Source organism: Oncorhynchus tshawytscha, unplaced genomic scaffold (assembly GCF_018296145.1).
Source record: "Oncorhynchus tshawytscha isolate Ot180627B unplaced genomic scaffold, Otsh_v2.0 Un_contig_4107_pilon_pilon, whole genome shotgun sequence".
NCBI lineage: Eukaryota > Metazoa > Chordata > Actinopteri > Salmoniformes > Salmonidae > Oncorhynchus > Oncorhynchus tshawytscha.
Window position 1 is genome coordinate 80,783 of NW_024609536.1, and position 19,218 is coordinate 100,000.

The window sequence follows — 19,218 nt, forward strand, 5'->3', positions numbered from 1 at the left end:
GGGTGACTCTACCATTAATGACTGGGGGTGACTCTACCATTAATGACTGGGGTGACTCTACCATTAATGACTGGGGTGACTCTACCATTAATGACTGACTGGGGGGTGACTCTGACCATTAATGACTACCATTAATGACTGGGGTGACTCTACCATTAATGACTGGGGGTGACTCTACCATTAATGACTGGGGTGACTCTACCATTAATGACTGGGGGTGACTGACTGGGGGTGACTCTACCATTAATGACTGGGGGTGACTCTACCATTAATGACTGGGGGTGACTCTACCATTAATGACTGGGGGTGACTCTACCATTAATGACTGGGGGGTGACTCTACCATTAATGACTGGGGTGACTCTACCATTAATGACTGGGGGTGCCTGACTCTACCATTAATGACTGGGGGGTGACTCTACCATTAATGACTTGACTCTCCCATTAAGTGGGGTGACTCTACCATTAATGACTGGGGTGACTCTACCATTAATGACTGGGGGTGCACTACCTTCATGGTGCACTACCCATTCCCTATATAGTGCACCTACCTATTCCCTATATAGTGCACTACCTATTCTACCTATATAGTGCACTACCTATTCCCATTATATAGTGCACTACCTATTCCCTATATAGTACACTACCTATTCCCTATATAGTACACTACCTATTCCATTATGACTAGTGACTCTACCATTATATAGTGCACTACCTATTCCCTATATAGTGCACTACCTATTCCCTATATAGTGCACTACCTATTCCCTATATAGTGCACTACCTTTGACCAGAGCCCTGTGAACCCAATGAGCCCTGGTCAACAGTAGTGCACTACCTAAATAGTGAACAGAGCCCCGTGAGCCATGGTCAACAGTAGTGCACTATATAGCGAACAGAGCCCTGTGAGCCCTATGAGCCCTGGTCAACAGTAGTGCACTATATAGTGAACAGAGCCCTGTGAGCCATGGTCAACGGTAGTGCACTAAATAGTGAACAGAGCCCTGGTCAACAGTAGTGCACTATATAGTGAACAGAGCCCTATGAGCCCTGGTCAACAGTAGTGCACTATATAGTGAACAGAGCCCTGTGAGCCATGGTCAACAGTAGTGCACTATATAGTGAACAGAGCCCTGGTCAACAGTAGTGCACTATATAGTGAACAGAGCCCTATGAGCCCTGGTCAACAGTAGTGCACTATATAGTGAACAGAGCCCTGTGAGCCCCTTGAGCCATGGTCAACAGTAGTGCACTATATAGTGAACAGAGAGCCATTTGAGCCACTGAGTGACACTACCAGCTGGCCATACCAGCTATGTGTGCTGCTACCCTGGAATAGAAATACCGTTGACACCAATACTCAGCGTATCTGGAGGCCATTTTGGATCAACAGTTTTAAATACACTGACAGATAATGTTGACACCAATACTCAGCGTATCTGGAGGCCATTTTGGATCAGGATCAACAGTTTTAAATACACTGACAGATAATGTTGACACCAATACTCAGCGTATCTGGATGCCATTTTGGATCAGGATCAACAGTTTTAAATACACTGACAGATAATATTGATCATTCTGATGAAAATGTAGTCACTTTTAAAGATTAAGGTTACTTAAACAGTGACAGACATTTTTGTGGCAGTCTTATGACAGTCCTATAACAGTCCTATGACAGTCTTATGACAGTCCTATGACAGTCCTATGACAGTCCTATGACAGTCTTATGACAGTCATATGACAGTCTTATGACAGTCCTATGACAGTCTTATGACAGTCCTATGACAGTCTTATGACAGTCCTATGACAGTCCTATGACAGTCCTATGACAGTCCTATGACAGTCCTATGACAGTCCTATGACAGTCATATGACAGTCTTATGACAGTCCTATGACAGTCTTATGACAGTCTTATGACAGTCCTATGACAGTCCTATGACAGTCCTATGACAGTCTTATGACAGTCCTATGACAGTCCTATGACAGTCTTATGACAGTCCTATGACAGTCTTATGACAGTCCTATGACAGCTCATTCTACATATTTACCAGATCATAGCCCATGGAGATCAGACAGGCTCTGAAGTCATCTGTCTCCATGCCTCCTTTCTTCTTCTGCAGGGTGGAGAGGAGGAGGAGGGTGGAAAGGAGGAGGAGGGGAGGAGGAGGAGGAGGGAGGAGGAGGAGGGGGAGAGGAGTAGAGAGGTGGAGGAGGGGTGAGAGGAGGAGGGGAGAGGAGGAGGAGGAGAGAGAGGTGGAGGAGGAGAGGAGGGAGGAGGAGGAGGAGGGAGAGGAGGGGAGGGAGGAGAGGAGGGAGGAGGAGGAGGAGGGAGAGGAGGGAGGAGTAGAGAGGTGGGAGGAGGAGGGAGAGGGAGGAGGAGGGAGGAGGTAGGGGAGGAGTAGAGAGGTGGAGGAGGAGGGAGAGTAGGAGGAGTAGAGAGGTGGAGGAGGCGGAGGAGGAGGAGGAGGGATAGGAGATAGGAGGGGAGTGTGGATATGACAAAGAGAGGAAGAGAGGTATTGGGAGGGGAGGGGGAGAGGGGATATGACATGGAGAGGAGAGAGGTATGGGAGACAGACGGACGTACAGCCATACGGACAGGCGGACAGTGACAAGAAGCACAAGACAAAGAACAGAGAGAAAGAAAAGATCATTAATTGAGTGTCTTTGATGAGATTTGATAAACACCATGTCATTGTTTCTCTAACAGAGAGAGATATTCAACGATACCTAAAGCACAAACAACTGGATACAGCACACACAATACTATATATACACATCTGGGCCCGTATTCAGGGACCGTCCCAGTAGGAGTGGTGATCTAGGATCAGGTCATAAAGAGTCTCAGTAGGAGTGGAGATCTAGGATCAGAACATAAAGAGTCTCAGTAGGAGTGGTGATCTAGGATCAGATCATAAAGAGTCTCAGTAGGAGTGGTGATCTAGGATCAGGTCATAAAGAGTCTCAGTAGGAGTGGTGATCTAGGATCAGGTCATAAAGAGTCTCAGTAGGAGTGGTGATCTAGGATCAGGACATAAAGAGTCTCAGTAGGAGTGGTGATCTAGGATCAGGTCATAAAGAGTCTCAGTAGGAGTGGTGATCTTGGATCAGGTCATAAAGAGTCTCAGTAGGAGTGGTGATCTAGGATCAGGACATAAAGAGTCTCAGTAGGAGTATTGATCTAGGATCAGGACATAAAGAGTCTCAGTAGGAGTATTGATCTAGGATCAGGACATAAAGAGTCTCAGTAGGAGTATTGATCTAGGATCAGGACATAAAGAGTCTCAGTAGGAGTATTGATCTAGGATCAGGACATAAAGAGTCTCAGTAGGAGTATTGATCTAGGATCAGGACATAAAGAGTCTCAGTAGGAGTGTGCCTGGAACCATCATTAACCTCCTCCAGAGAACAAGTCACTTCATTATTCTGAAACACAACTCAGTGTTGAATGGTGGTACTGCAGTGATCTGAAACACAACTAGTGGTGAATGGTGGTACTGCAGTGATCTGAAACACAACTAGTGTTGAATGGTGGTACTGCAGTTATCTGAAACACAACTAGTGGTGAATGGTGGTACTGCAGTTATCTGAAACACAACATGCGTCCAATGGTGGTACTGCAGTTATCTGAAACACAACTAGTGTTGAATGGTGGTACTGCAGTTATTCTGAAACACAACTAGTGCTGAATGGTTGTACTGCAGTTATCTGAAACACAACATGTGTTGAATGGTGGTACTGCAGTTATCTGAAACACAACATGTGTCCAATGGTGGTACTGCAGTTATTCTGAAACACAACTAGTGTTGAATGGTGGTACTGCAGTTATCTGAAACACAACTAGTGTTGAATGGTGGTACTGCAGTTATCTGAAACACAACTAGTGTTGAATGGTGGTACTGCAGTGATCTGAAACACAACTAGTGTTGAATGGTGGTACTGCAGTGATCTGAAACACAACTAGTGTTGAATGGTGGTACTGCAGTTATCTGAAACACAACTAGTGTTGAATGGTGGTACTGCAGTTATCTGAAACACAACTAGTGTTGAATGGTGGTACTGCAGTTATCTGAAACACAACATGTGACTGCTGCCATGCCAGAGGAAGGATTTAGTGGTTACTAGTAACAGGTGCACATAGTTTGGTCAGTACCTGGTTGTTATGTCTCACCCAGACTGATCAGGCAAGCTCTGAACTCCTCACAGGGCAGTCTGCCAGACCTGTCCTGCAGGCAGCCACACAGCCACACACACAGGATCCATGGTGTCAGTAACAGTGAGCACATTAGTTGAATGTCATTAGGATGGATTGTTGTTTTGATCTGTAGTTTTACAAACATTTGACAAAATACAAAGAAGTGAGTTCCAAATCACAAGCGGTCAAGGCCTTGAGTTAGATAAGTCACCTTCCTGGACATAGAAACAATACAACAGTCATTGTCACACAGGAGAAGGACAGAGACACTGAAGACACAGAGGGGGACACAACCCTGTCGAAGTGGGTTAGGGTCAGGGCCACTGGAAAGACACAGAGGGACACAGAGGGGTACACAACCCTGTCGAAGTGGGTTAGGGTCAGGGACACGGAGGGGTACACAATCCTGTCGAAGTGGGTTAGGGTCAGGGCCACTGGAAAGACACAGAGGGACACAGAGGGGGACACAACCCTGTCGAAGTGGGTTAGGGTCAGGGCCACTGGAAAGACACGGAGGGACACAGAGGGGTACACAACCCTGTCGAAGTGGGTTAGGGTCAGGGCCACTGGAAAGACACGGAGGGACACAGAGGGGGACACAACCCTGTCGAAGTGGGTTAGGGTCAGGGCCACTGGAAAGACACGGAGGGACACAGAGGGGGACACAACCCTGTCGAAGTGGGTTAGGGTCAGGGCCACTGGAAAGACACGGAGGGACACAGAGGGGTACACAACTCTGTCGAAGTGGGTTAGGGTCAGGGACACGGAGGGGTACACAATCCTGTCGAAGTGGGTTAGGGTCAGGGCCACTGGAAAGACACGGAGGGACACAGAGGGGTACACAACCCTGTCGAAGTGGGTTAGGGTCAGGGACACGGAGGGGTACACAACCCTGTCGAAGTGGGTTAGGGTGTCAGGGCCACTGGAAAGACACGGAGGGACACACGGAGGGACACAGGGGTACACAACCCTGTCGAAATGGGTTAGGTTCAGGGCCACTGGAAAGACACGGAGGGACACAGAGGGGCACAGAGGAGGGACACAAAGGGACACAGTACCCTGTCAAAGTGAGTGAAAGACACAGAGGGATACAGTACCTTGTCAAAGTGAGTGAAAGACACAGAGGGGCACAGAGGGACACAGAGGGACAGAGAGGGACACAGAGGGACACAGAGGGACACAGTACCCTGTCAAAGTGAGTAAAAGACTGGCGGAACTCGTTCATCTGTTGCTGGCTGATGCCTTTAGCGTCGCGCGTCAGAATCTGGGTCTCGATCTCATTGATGGTTCTAGCGATGGTGGTCAACAGCTGCTCCCAACCCACACGGATATGCTGCAGAGAGAGAGAGAGAGGGAGAGAGTGGGAGAGAGAGAGAGAGAGAGAGGGAGTGGGAGAGAGAGAGGGAGGGAGAGAGAGGGAGAGAGAGAGGAGGAAGAAGGCCAAGTCACAGGGTGGGATCTGAACCCTGTTCTTCCGGGCACAAGGCTGAAGGCCAAGTCACAGGGTGGGATCTGAACCCCGGTCTACCGGGCACAAAACCGAAGGCCAAGTCACAGGGTGGGATCTGAACCCCGGTCTACCGGGCACAAAACCGAAGGCCAAGTCACAGGGTTGGATCTGAACCCCGGTCTACCGGGCACAAGGCCGAAGGCCAAGTCACAGGGTGGGATCTGAACCCCGGTCTACCGGGCACAAAACCGAAGGCCAAGTCACAGGGTTGGATCTGAACCCCGGTCTACCGGGCACAAGGCCGAAGGCCAAGTCACAGGGTGGGATCTGAACCCCGGTCTACCGGGCACAAGGCCGAAGGCCAAGTCACAGGGTGGGATCTGAACCCAGGTTACCGGGCACAAGGCCGAAGGCCAAGTCACAGGGTGGGATCTGAACCCTGTTCTACGTGGAAAAACAGCAGCTTAACCATTAGACCAAGAGTAGTAAGGTTTCATGATCATGAAACAGATCCCAACAAGTTACTTGTGAGAATGATCTCTGAATCGTTCCAGTCCCATAATAAGCTACGTACCTCCATGGTGTAGTTGGTGTGTTTGTTGTCGAACACCAGGGACTCTTGGATGTGTTGATGGTCTCCCTCTAGCTTGTCGATGTTGGACTTGTAGTTGATGATGACCTGTTCAAACTGCTTCAGCTGACTCATCTGGTCCTCCAGAGAACCTCCGATGTCGACGGAACTACGCCCGATCTCCTGGTGGGAGAGAGGAGGAGAAGACCGTCGCTGTCACTATCGGACGCGTCCCAAAATGGCACCCTATTCCTAACATAGTGCACTACTTTTGTCTAGGGTCCGTAGGCCTCTTTGTCTAGGGTCCGTAGGCCTCTTTGTCTAGGGTCCGTAGGCCTCTTTGTCTAGGGTCCGTAGGCCTCTTTGTCTAGGGTCCGTAGGCCTCTGGTCAAAAGTAGTGACACTATATAGGGGACAGGGAGCCATTTTGGAAGGTAGAATTTGTGTTGGTGTTCAGAACATCCGCTGAGCTGCAGGCCAGTGTTTAGCATCTGTTAAAGACAGGATGGTTGCTTAGTTGGTTGGTTGGTGGGTTTTCAGTATGCAGCTTGGGTCCTAGGTGCCAGGGTTCGGTTGGGTATTAATTCCATTACAAGTACGTCCATTCAGGAAGTCAACTAAAATTCCAAATTCCAATATTTACTTCCTGAATGGACTGAATTGAAATGGAATTGATCCTCCCAACCCTAGAAGGTACAGATCCCTACAGGTGTACAGCACAGGAGGCAGGTGAGGGGAGGACAGCTCATAATAACGTCTGTAATGGACTGAACGGAGTAGAAACCAGGTGTTCGATTCCATTCATGTAGTTCTAGCCGCTTTAAAACTTCTTAAGGGGGCAGTATTTTGGCATCTGGATGAAAATACCAAAGTAAACTGCCTGCTACTCAGGCCCAGAAGCTAGGATATGCATATGATTGGTTGATTTGGATAGAAAACACTCTAAAGTTTCTAAAACTGTTCAAATAATGCCTGTGAGTATAACAGAACTGATTCTACAATGATTAAGGTGCCGCCTGTTGTACATGACATGGCGTCAGGTGACCGAGGTCAGGACAGGTCTGTCTCACCTCCATCCTGGTCTGGATCCACGGTCCGATGATGTTGGCCTGGGCAGCAAACTGGCGTCTGAGACGTTCGTTGGCGTGCTGTCTGGCTAGTTCCTCCTGGAGAATACTGTTTCTCTGGGGAACCAGCTTCTTCACCTGATCAACGGGACAGAAAGGGTTAATCCCTGGTTAACACAATGGGAACGGTTTCTTCATTTGAGTGCTTTTTTTAGTCTAGGACTTCATCTGTGTCTGGGAATCTGTCTATAGTTAACACAGGGTTGTTCAATCCCACTGGTCCCTGGGGCTTTTTGTTATAGCCAAGCACAAAACCCCTGATTTAACTCATCAGTGAATCACCAAGCCGTTGATTAGTGAATCAGGTGTGTTAGCACTGGGCTGTAATGGAAGCCTGCTGCATACCATGAGGTTCTCCAGGATCGAGATTGAAGAGCTTTAACACAAACATTGACAGTACAACACACACAAACAACAGACATTGTCTGCATCCCAAATGGATGTAGTTAAAATTAGTGCGCTATAATATATTATATTATAAGGAATCGGGTCCCATTTGGGATGCAGACAGTGTCCCTAGAGACGCTAGTAGCTACCTTGTCCCATTTGAGTCCTATCTCCGCCGGTGTGATGTCACTGTAGGGGTTGGTGAGGTTGGGGGAGATGCCATAGCTCTGGGCTATCTTCTGCACCTCCGTGTAGATGCTCAGGATGGCCTGTCTCTCACAGTCAGCCTCCGGAAGGGTGGCCTTGAACTGGTCATGGGCTGAGATCAGGCTCTGCAGAGCGAGGTGGAGAGCAGACCGAGTTACAGAGGAACCGGCGTTGTCATCCGGCGTTCTGACATGACATGGTGTCAAACAAATACAGGCCAGACAGTCGGGAATCAACATCATGTTACTATCTGATAGGAGAGGATGGAAGGAACACAGAATCATGTTACTATCTGATAGGAGACAATGGAAGGGACTGGAACACAGCATCATGTTACTATCTGATAGGAGAGGATGGAAGGAACACAGCATCATGTTACTATCTGATAGGAGAGGATGGAAGGAACACAGCATCATGTTACTATCTGATAGGAGACAATGGAAGGGACACAGCATCATGTTACTATCTGATAGGAGACAATGGAAGGGACACAGCATCATGTTACTATCTGATAGGAGACAATGGAAGGAACACAGCATCATGTTACTATCTGATAGGAAGGGACTGGAACACAGCGTCATGTTACTATCTGATAGGAGACAATGGAAGGGACACAGCATCATGTTACTATCTGATAGGAGAGGATGGAAGGAACACAGCATCATGTTACTATCTGATAGGAGACAATGGAAGGGACACAGCATCATGTTACTATCTGATAGGAGACAATGGAAGGGACTGGCACACAGCATCATGTTACTATCTGATAGGAGACAATGGAAGGGACTGGCACACAGCATCATGTTACTATCTGATAGGAGACAATGGAAGGAACACAGCATCATGTTACTATCTGATAGGAGACAATGGAAGGAACACAGCATCATGTTACTATCTGATAGGAGACAATGGAAGCATCAACACAGCATCATGTTACTATCTGATAGGAGACAATGGAAGGAACACAGCATCATGTTACTATCTGATAGGAGACAATGGAGGAGAGGAACACAGCATCATGTTACTATCTGATAGGAGACAATGGAAGGGACTGGAACACAGCATCATGTTACTATCTGATAGGAGACAATGGAAGGGACACAGCATCATGTTACTATCTGATAGGAGACAATGGAAGGAACACAGCATCATGTTACTATCTGATAGGAGACAATGGAAGGGACTGGAACACAGCATCATGTTACTATCTGATAGGAGACAATGGAAGGGACTGGAACACAGCATCATGTTACTATCTGATAGGAGACAATGGAAGGAACACAGCATCATGTTATTATCTGATAGGAGACAATGGAAGGAACACAGCATCATGTTACTATCTGATAGGAGACAATGGAAGGAACACAGCATCATGTTATTATCTGATCATGTTACTATCTGAGACAATGGAAGAAACACAGCATCATGTTACTATCTGATAGGAGACAATGGAAGGGACTGGAACACAGCATCATGTTACTATCTGATAGGAGACAATGGAAGGGACTGGCACACAGCATCATGTTACTATCTGATAGGAGACAATGGAAGGAACACAGCATCATGTTATTATCTGATAGGAGACAATGGAAGGAACACAGCATCATGTTACTATCTGATAGGAGACAATGGAAGGGACAATGGCACACAGCATCATGTTATTATCTGATAGGAGACAATGGAAGAAACACAGCATCATGTTACTATCTGATAGGAGACAATGGAAGGAACACAGCATCATGTTACTATCTGATAGGAGACAATGGAAGGAACACAGCATCATGTTATTATCTGATAGGAGACAATGGAAGGAACACAGCATCATGTTACTATCTGATAGGAGACAATGGAAGGAACACAGCATCATGTTACTATCTGATAGGAGACAATGGAAGGACTGGAACACAGCATCATGTTACTATCTGATAGGAGACAATGGAAGGGACTGGCACACAGCATCATGTTACTATCTGATAGGAGACAATGGAAGGAACACAGCATCATGTTATTATCTGATAGGAGACAATGGAAGGAACACAGCATCATGTTACTATCTGATAGGAGACAATGGAAGGAACACAGCATCATGTTACTATCTGATAGGAGACAATGGAAGGGACTGGAACACAGCATCATGTTACTATCTGATAGGAGACAATGGAAGGGACTGGAACACAGCATCATGTTACTATCTGATAGGAGACAATGGAAGGAACAAAGCATCATGTTATTATCTGATAGGAGACAATGGAAGGAACACAGCATCATGTTACTATCTGATAGGAGACAATGGAAGAACACAGCATCATGTTACTATCTGATAGGAGACAATGGAAGGGACCCAGCATCATGTTACTATCTGATAGGAGACAATGGAAGGAACACAGCATCATGTTACTATCTGATAGGAGACAATGGAAGAACACAGCATCATGTTACTATCTGATAGGAGACAATGGAAGGACACAGCATCATGTTACTATCTGATAGGAGACAATGGAAGGAACACAGCATCATGTTACTATCTGATAGGAGACAATGGAAGGGACTGGAACACAGCATCATGTTACTATCTGATAGGAGACAATGGAAGGGACTGGAACACAGCATCATGTTACTATCTGATAGGAGACAATGGAAGGGACTGGCACACAGCATCATGTTACTATCTGATAGGAGACAATGGAAGGAACACAGCATCATGTTACTATCTGATAGGAGACAATGGAAGGAACACAGCATCATGTTACTATCTGATAGGAGACAATGGAAGGGACTGGCACACAGCATCATGTTACTATCTGATAGGAGACAATGGAAGGAACACAGCATCATGTTACTATCTGATAGGAGACAATGGAAGGGACTGGAACACAGCATCATGTTACTATCTGATAGGAGACAATGGAAGGAACACAGCATCATGTTACTATCTGATAGGAGACAATGGAAGGAACACAGCATCATGTTACTATCTGATAGGAGACAATGGAAGGGACTGGAACACAGCATCATGTTACTATCTGATAGGAGACAATGGAAGGAACACAGCATCATGTTACTATCTGATAGGAGACAATGGAAGGAACACAGCATCATGTTACTATCTGATAGGAGACAATGGAAGGAACACAGCATCATGTTACTATCTGATAGGAGACAATGGAAGGAACACAGCATCATGTTACTATCTGATAGGAGACAATGGAAGAAACACAGCATCATGTTACTATCTGATAGGAGACAATGGAAGGACTGGAACATAGCATCATGTTACTATCTGATAGGAGACAATGGAAGGGACTGGCACACAGCATCATGTTACTATCTGATAGGAGACAATGGAAGGAACACAGCATCATGTTACTATCTGATAGGAGACAATGGAAGGAACACAGCATCATTTTATCTGATAGGAGACAATGGAAGGAACACAGCATCATGTTGCTATCTGATAGGAGACAATGGAAGGAACTGGAACACAGCATCATGTTACTATCTGATAGGAGACAATGGAAGGAACACAGCATCATGTTACTATCTGATAGGAGACAATGGAAGGGACTGGCACACAGCATCATGTTACTATCTGATAGGAGACAATGGAAGGGACTGGCACACAGCATCATGTTACTATCTGATAGGAGACAATGGAAGGAACACAGCATCATGTTACTATCTGATAGGAGACAATGGAAGGGACACAGCATCATGTTACTATCTGATAGGAGACAATGGAAGGGACACAGCATCATGTTACTATCTGATAGGAGACAATGGAAGAAACATAGCATCATGTTACTATCTGATAGGAGAGGATGGAAGGGACTGGAACACAGCATGTCTTTACCTGGATGTCATCCACAGTGTGAACTGTCTTTACCTGGATGTCATCCACAGTGTGAACTATAAACATGTCTTTACCTGGATGTCATCCACAGTGTGAACTATGAACATGTCTTTACCTGGATGTCATCCACAGTGTGAACTGTCTTTACCTGGATGTCATCCACAGTGTGAACTATAAACATGTCTTTACCTGGATGTCATCCACAGTGTGAACTATAAACATGTCTTTACCTTGATTTCATCCACAGTGTGAACTATAAACATGTCTTTACCTGGATGTCATCCACAGTGTGAACTATAAACATGTCTTTACCTGGATGTCATCCACAGTGTGAACTATAAACATGTCTTTACCTGGATGTCATCCACAGTGTGAACTATAAACATGTCTTTACCTGGATGTCATCCACAGTGTGAACTGTCTTTACCTGGATGTCATCCACAGTGTGAACTGTCTTTACCTGGATGTCATCCACAGTGTGAACTGTCTTTACCTGGATTTCATCCACAGTGTGAACTATGAACATGTCTTTACCTGGATGTCATCCCACAGTGTGAACTGTCTTTACCTGGATGTCATCCACAGTGTGAACTATGAACATGTCTTTACCTTGATTTCATCCACAGTGTGAACTATAAACATGTCTTTACCTGGATTTCATCCACAGTGTGAACTGTCTTTACCTGGATTTCATCCACAGTGTGAACTATGAACATGTCTTTACCTGGATGTCATCCCACAGTGTGAACTGTCTTTACCTGGATGTCATCCACAGTGTGAACTGTCTTTACCTGGATGTCATCCACAGTGTGAACTGTCTTTACCTGGATGTCATCCACAGTGTGAACTATAAACATGTCTTTACCTGGATGTCATCCACAGTGTGAACTATAAACATGTCTTTACCTGGATGTCATCCACAGTGTGAACTATAAACATGTCTTTACCTGGATGTCATCCACAGTGTGAACTATAACACACCTGATGTCATTTGAACTATAAACATGTCTTTACCTGGATGTCATCCACAGTGTGAACTATAAACATGTCTTTACCTGGATGTCATCCACAGTGTGAACTATAAACATGTCTTTACCTGGATGTCATCCACAGTGTGAACTATAAACATGTCTTTACCTGGATGTCATCCACCAGTGTGAACTATAAACATGTCTTTACCTGGAGGTCATCCACAGTGTCCATCCAGTCTTTACCTGGATTTCATCCACAGTGTGAACTATAAACATGTCTTTACCAAGGTAGGGAAATGGGATTAATGACAAATGATCAGTTAAAATTTCATCCACAGTGGTTTTAAAGTACTCTTAAACACTGTTTATTGTTGTGACATGAAACCTGGTTTCATCCACAGTGTGAACTATGAACATGTCTTGCAGGTCTTCCATGGCTCCTTCCATCCAGACCACTAGCCCCCACCAGAGGACCTCTCCCTCCCTCCACTACACTTAGGACCACTGTCACCCGAGCTGACCTCTTAGAGAACTCCAGGAACAGCTGGTCAATGGTCTCCAGCAGCTTCTCCGTCCTCTGAAAGACACCAAGGTAGGGGAAATGGGATTAATGACAAATGATCAGTTAAAATGATGACTATCGTGACCAAGTGGTTTTAAAGTACTCTTAAACACTGTTTATTGTTGTGACATGAAACCTGGTGATTCAGAACAGGGAGTAATGGCAATTTCTGTGTAGTGATTTGTGTGTTGATCATCTGAGTGTTTATGTAGGTCTGCAGATTACTACCAGATTAGAACCAGATTAGAACCACAGTGTCTGTCTCCCTCCACACGCCCCCACCAGAGGACCACTAGCCCCCACCAGAGGACCTCTCCCTCCCTCCACTAGCCCCCACTAGAGGACCACTAGCCCCCACCAGAGGACCACCCTCCACTCCACTAGCCCCCACCAGAGGACCACTAGACCACTAGCCCCCACCAGAGGACCACTGTCTCCCTCCACTAGCCCCCCACACAGCCCCCACCAGAGGACCACTAGCCCCCACAAGAGGACCACTGTCTCCCTCCACTAGCCCCCACCAGAGGACCACTAGCCCCCACTAGCCCCCACCAGAGGACCACTAGCCCCCACCAGAGGACCACTAGCCCCCACCAGAGGACCACTAGCCCCCACCAGAGGACCACTAGTCTCCCCCCCACCAGAGGACCACTAGCCCCCACCAGAGGACCACTGTCTCCCTCCACTAGCCCCCACCAGAGGACCACTAGCCCCCCCAGAGGACCACTAGCCCCCACCAGAGGACCACTAGCCCCCCACCAGAGGACCACTAGCCCCCACCAGAGGACCCTGTCCCTCCACTAGCCCCCACCAGAGGACCACTGTCTCCCTCCACTAGCCCCCACCAGAGGACCACTAGTCTCCCTCCACTAGCCCCCACCAGAGGACCACTAGCCCCCACCAGAGGACCACTAGCCCCCACCAGAGGACTAGCCCCCCACCAGAGGACCTCTGTCTCCCTCCACTCCCTCCCCCCCACCAGAGGACTAGCCCCCCTCCACTAGTCTCCCTAGCCCCCACCAGAGGACCACTGCCCCCACCAGAGGACCACTGTCTCCCAGAGGACCACTAGCCCCCCCACCACAGAGGACCACTGTCTCCCTCCACTAGCCCCCACCAGAGGACCACTAGTCCCCTCCAGAGGACCACTGTCTCCCTAGCCCCCACCAGAGGACCAGAGGACCACTGTCTGTCTCCCTCCACTAGCCCCCACCAGAGGACCACTGTCTCCAGAGGTCCACTAGCCCCCACCAGAGGACCACTAGCCCCCACCAGAGGACCACTAGCCCCCACCAGAGGACCACTAGCCCCCACCAGAGGACCACTAGCCCCCCCAGAGGACCACTAGCCCCACAAGAGGATATCTGTCTCCCTCCACTAGCCCCCACCAGAGGACCACTGTCTCCCTCCACTAGCCCCCACCAGAGGACCACTAGCCCCACCAGAGGACCACTAGCCCCCACCAGAGGACCACTAGCCCCCACCAGAGGACCACTAGCCCCCACCAGAGGACCACTAGCCCTCACCAGAGGACCACTAGCCCCCACCAGAGGACCACTAGCCCCCACCAGAGGACCACTAGCCCCCACCAGAGGGACCACTAGCCCCCACCAGAGGACCACTAGCCCCCACCAGAGGACCACTAGCCCCCACCAGAGGACCAGCCCCACCAGAGGACCACCCCCACCAGAGGACCACTAGCCCCCACCAGAGGACCACCAGCCCCAGAGGACCACTGTCTCCCTCCACTAGCCCCCACCAGAGGACCAGGACCACTAGCCCCAGCCCCCCACCAGAGGACCACTAGCCCCCACCAGAGGACCACTAGCCCCCACCAGAGGACCTCTGTCTCACCTCCACTAGCCCCCACCAGAGGACCACTGTCTCCCTCCACTAGCCCCCACCAGAGGACCACTAGCCCCAGAGGACCACTAGCCCCCACCAGAGGACCACTAGCCCCCACCAGAGGACCACTAGCCCCCACCAGAGGACCACTGTCTACCTCCACTAGCCCCCACCAGAGGACCACTGTCTCCCCCCAGCCCCCACCAGAGGACCACTAGTCCCCACCAGAGGACCAGAGGACCAGTCTCCCTCCACTAGCCCCCACCAGAGGACCACTGTCTCCCTCCACTAGCCCCCACCAGAGGACCACTGTCTCCCTCCACTAGCCCCCACCAGAGGACCACTGTCTCCCTCCACTAGCCCCCACCAGAGGACCTCTGTCTCCCTCCACTAGCCCCCACCAGAGGACCTCTGTCTCTCTCCACTAGCCCCCACCAGAGGACCACTATTCTGCACCTCCCTCCACTATAAGAACCCAGCCCTGTTCTGCACCTCCCTCCACTATAAGAACCCAGCCCTTCTGTACCTCCCTCCACTATAAGAACCCAGCCCTATTCTATACCTCCCTCCTCGAGAAGTACCCAGCCCTATTCTGTATCTACCTCCACTATAAGAACCCAGCCCTGTTCTGTACCTCCTCCCTCTAGAAGAACCCAGCCCAGAGGTTCTGTACCAGAGGACCACTAGCCCCCACCAGAAGAACCCAGCCCTGTTCACCAGAGGACCACTACCTCCCAGAGGACCACTAGAAGAACCCAGCCCTATTCTGTACCAGAGGACCCTATCCCCTCTAGAAGAACCCAGGCCTATTCTGTACCTCCCTCCACTAGAAGAACCCAGCCCAGAGGACCACTAGCCCCCACCAGAGGACCCTGTCCCCCCCCACTAGCCCCCACCAGAAGAACCCAGCCCTATTCTGCCCTCCCTCCACTGTACCTCCCCCACCAGAAGAACCCAGCCCTACCTGTACCTCCCCCACTAGCCCCCCCACCAGCCCCTAGCCCCCCACCAGAAGAACCCAGCCCTATTCTGTACCTCCCCCACTAGCCCCCACCAGAAGAACCCAGCCCTATTCTGTACCTCCCCCACTAGCCCCCACCAGAAGAACCCAGCCCTATTCTGTACCTCCAGGTTCTCCCTCCTCTTCTGGGTGAGGGTTCCCAGCTGGTCCCATTGGTCACAAATGCCCTGGCAGCGCTCGTTGATAGAGGAGGCAGCATGGTAGTCCAGCTCACTGTGGACAGAGAGAGAGGAGGCGAGAGAGAGGAGAGCGAGAGAGGGAGAGAGAGAGGGAGAGAGAGAGAGAGGAGAGAGAGAGAGAGAGAGAGAGAGAGAGTCTCCCTCCAGAGAGAGAGAGACACACAGCAGAGAGAGAGAGAGAGAGAGAGGGAGAGGGAGTCTCCCTCCACAGACCAGAGAGAGAGAGAGAGGGAGACAGAGAGAGAGAGAGGGAGAGAGAGAGAGAGAGGGAGAGAGAGAGAGAGAGAGAGAGGGAGACAGAGAGAGAGAGAGAGAGAGAGAGAGAGAGAGAGAGAGAGGGAGAGAGAGAGAGAGAGAGAGCCCTATTCTGTACCTCCCCAGGAGACAGAAGAACCCAGCCCTAGAGAGAGAGAGAACCCAGGGAGACAGAGAGACAGAGGAACCCAGAGAGAGAGAGAGAGGCAGACAGAGAGAGAGAGAGAGAGGAGACAGAGAGAGAGAGAGAGAGAGAGAGAGAGAGAGAGAGAGAGGAGAGAGAGAGAGAGAGAGAGAGAGAGAGAGAGAGAGAGAGAGAGAGAGAGACAGAGCTCTCTGGTCAAAAGTCGTGCACTATATAGGGAATAGGGTGCCATTTGGAGCCACAGTTTTATGAGAAAAAAACAATCATTGAAAATTACAGCAATTTCAGTTTACTTGAGTAGCCTGAGCGGTCCCCTGACCTCCACCCAATAGAGGGAGTGTATATAACTAATAGTGACCTCTGCCATAGTGAGTCCTCCACTACACTAGGTAATAGTATAAACAAAATAAACATAAATAAACACTACAATTCCATTCTTATATTTCCTGACTCTCCTCTCTCCCCTCTCCAGAAGTATCCCAGAGAAACCTGTTCCCAGAGAAACCTGTTCCTAACTCTCCTCTCTCCACAAGTATCCCAGAGAAACCTGTTCCTAACTCTCCTCTCTCCAGAAGTATCCCAGAGAAACCTGTTCCTGTATATCCCTCTCTCCAGAAGTATCCCAGGGAAACCTGTTCCTAACTCTCCTCTCTCCAGAAGTATCCCAGGGAAACCTGTTCCTAACTCTCCTCTCTCCAGAAGTATCCCAGAGAAACCAGTTCTCAGAGAAACCTGTTCCTAACTCTCCTCTCTCCACAAGTATCCCAGAGAAACCTGTTCCTAACTCTCCTCTCTCCAGAAGTATCCCAGAGAAACCTGTTCCTAACTCTCCTCTCTCCAGAAGTATCCCAGAGAAACCTGTTCCTAACTCTCCTCTCTCCAGAAGTATCCCAGAGAAACCTGTTCCTAACTCTCCTCTCTCCAGAAGTATCCCAGAGAAACCTGTTCCTAACTCTCCTCTCTCCTCTCTCCAGAAACCTGGTTCGTTGTTCAATAATGAATGCAACGGGAAAACTTTCTTAAACATTTTGCAACAGAATAGAGAGGTGAAAATGTACTTTTGTCATTGGACAGCTCAAAGTAGTTCCGTTTGGTGCCGAATGAACATGACCCAGGAACATTGCAGGGGGCTGACAGAGAACCTCAAGGTGACCCGTGTCATTGTGTTCCCAGACCCACCCAGGCAGTAACTGGATATATGGGGAATAGTGCAAACAGACCTCACCAGGGGGGCAACTGAGTGTGTGTGTGTGTGTGTGTGTGTGTGTGTCCGAGAGGAGATTCCCCAGCAGAAGGTTAATATTGACTGAGATAACACTGTTAGTTCTTCTGCAGTACTAGCGAAGGTATGACCTTTCACCTTCTGACATGCTGTGATCCCATTGGCTGTTAGACACCAGATAAGATAAACGGCTATGACCCATGACTCAGATACATGGCAGTGAACTGACACACACACACACACACACACACACACACACACACACACACACACACACACACACACACACACACACACACACACACACACACACACACACACACACACACACACACACACACACACACACACACACACACGCGCAGGCAGGACAATCAGCGCTGTTGCAGAGGGAAACTGGCAGGTGCTGTTCAGGGTCATTCAAACCCACATTTAGAACACTGGGCTGTCCTCAACTCAGGGCCACATTGACCTGTTGGCTGGTTGGTGCTGCTTTTAACTTTACACCAGTTTACATCAGGGACAAATAGACCTGTTGGCTGGTTGGTGCTGCTTCTCACTTTACACCAGTTTACATCAGGGCCACGCTGACCTGTTGGCTGGTTGGTGCTGCTTCTAACTTTACACCAGTTTACATCAGGGACAAATAGACCTGTGGGCTGGTTGGTGCTGCTTCTAACTTTACACCAGTTTACATCAGGGACAAATAGACCTGTGGGCTGGTTGGTGCTGCTTCTAACTTTACACCAGTTTACATCAGGGACAAATAGACCTGTGGGCTGGTTGGTGCTGCTTCTGACTTTACACCAGTTTACATCAGGGACAAATAGACCTGTTGGCTGGTTGGTGCTGCTTCTAACTTTACACCAGTTTACATCAGGGACAAATAGACCTGTTGGCTGGTTGGTGCTGCTTCTAACTTTACACCAGTTTACATCAGGGACAAATAGACCTGTGGGCTGGTTGGTGCTGCTTCTGACTTTACACCAGTTTACATCAGGGACAAATAGACCTGTGGGCTGGTTGGTGCTGCTTCTAACTTTACACCAGTATACATCAGGGACAAATAGACCTGTTGGCTGGTTGGTGCTGCTTCTAACTTTACACCAGTTTACATCAGGGACAAATAGACCTGTTGGCTGGTTGGTGCTGCTTCTAACTTTACACCAGTTTACATCAGGGACAAATAGACCTGTTGGCTGGTTGGTGCTGCTTCTAACTTTACACCAGTT

At 48.8% G+C, this 19,218-nt stretch overlaps 1 protein-coding gene across 1 annotated transcript in view; it reads right to left on the reverse strand.

Moving 5' to 3' along the window:
- The window catches only part of LOC112241380 (alpha-actinin-2-like), an 81,119-nt gene that overhangs the window by 6,127 nt on the left and 55,774 nt on the right, over window positions 1-19,218 (reverse strand). Inside the window, exons 13-20 of the mRNA XM_042315756.1 lie at window positions 16,290-16,398; window positions 13,253-13,334; window positions 13,136-13,212; window positions 7,879-8,061; window positions 7,286-7,420; window positions 6,219-6,398; window positions 5,381-5,527; window positions 2,048-2,113 (exon numbers count right to left, since the gene is read on the reverse strand). Of these exons, the coding sequence (XP_042171690.1) occupies window positions 2,048-2,113; window positions 5,381-5,527; window positions 6,219-6,398; window positions 7,286-7,420; window positions 7,879-8,061; window positions 13,136-13,212; window positions 13,253-13,334; window positions 16,290-16,398 (979 nt within the window). The remainder of the gene's footprint in view (window positions 1-2,047; window positions 2,114-5,380; window positions 5,528-6,218; window positions 6,399-7,285; window positions 7,421-7,878; window positions 8,062-13,135; window positions 13,213-13,252; window positions 13,335-16,289; window positions 16,399-19,218) is intronic.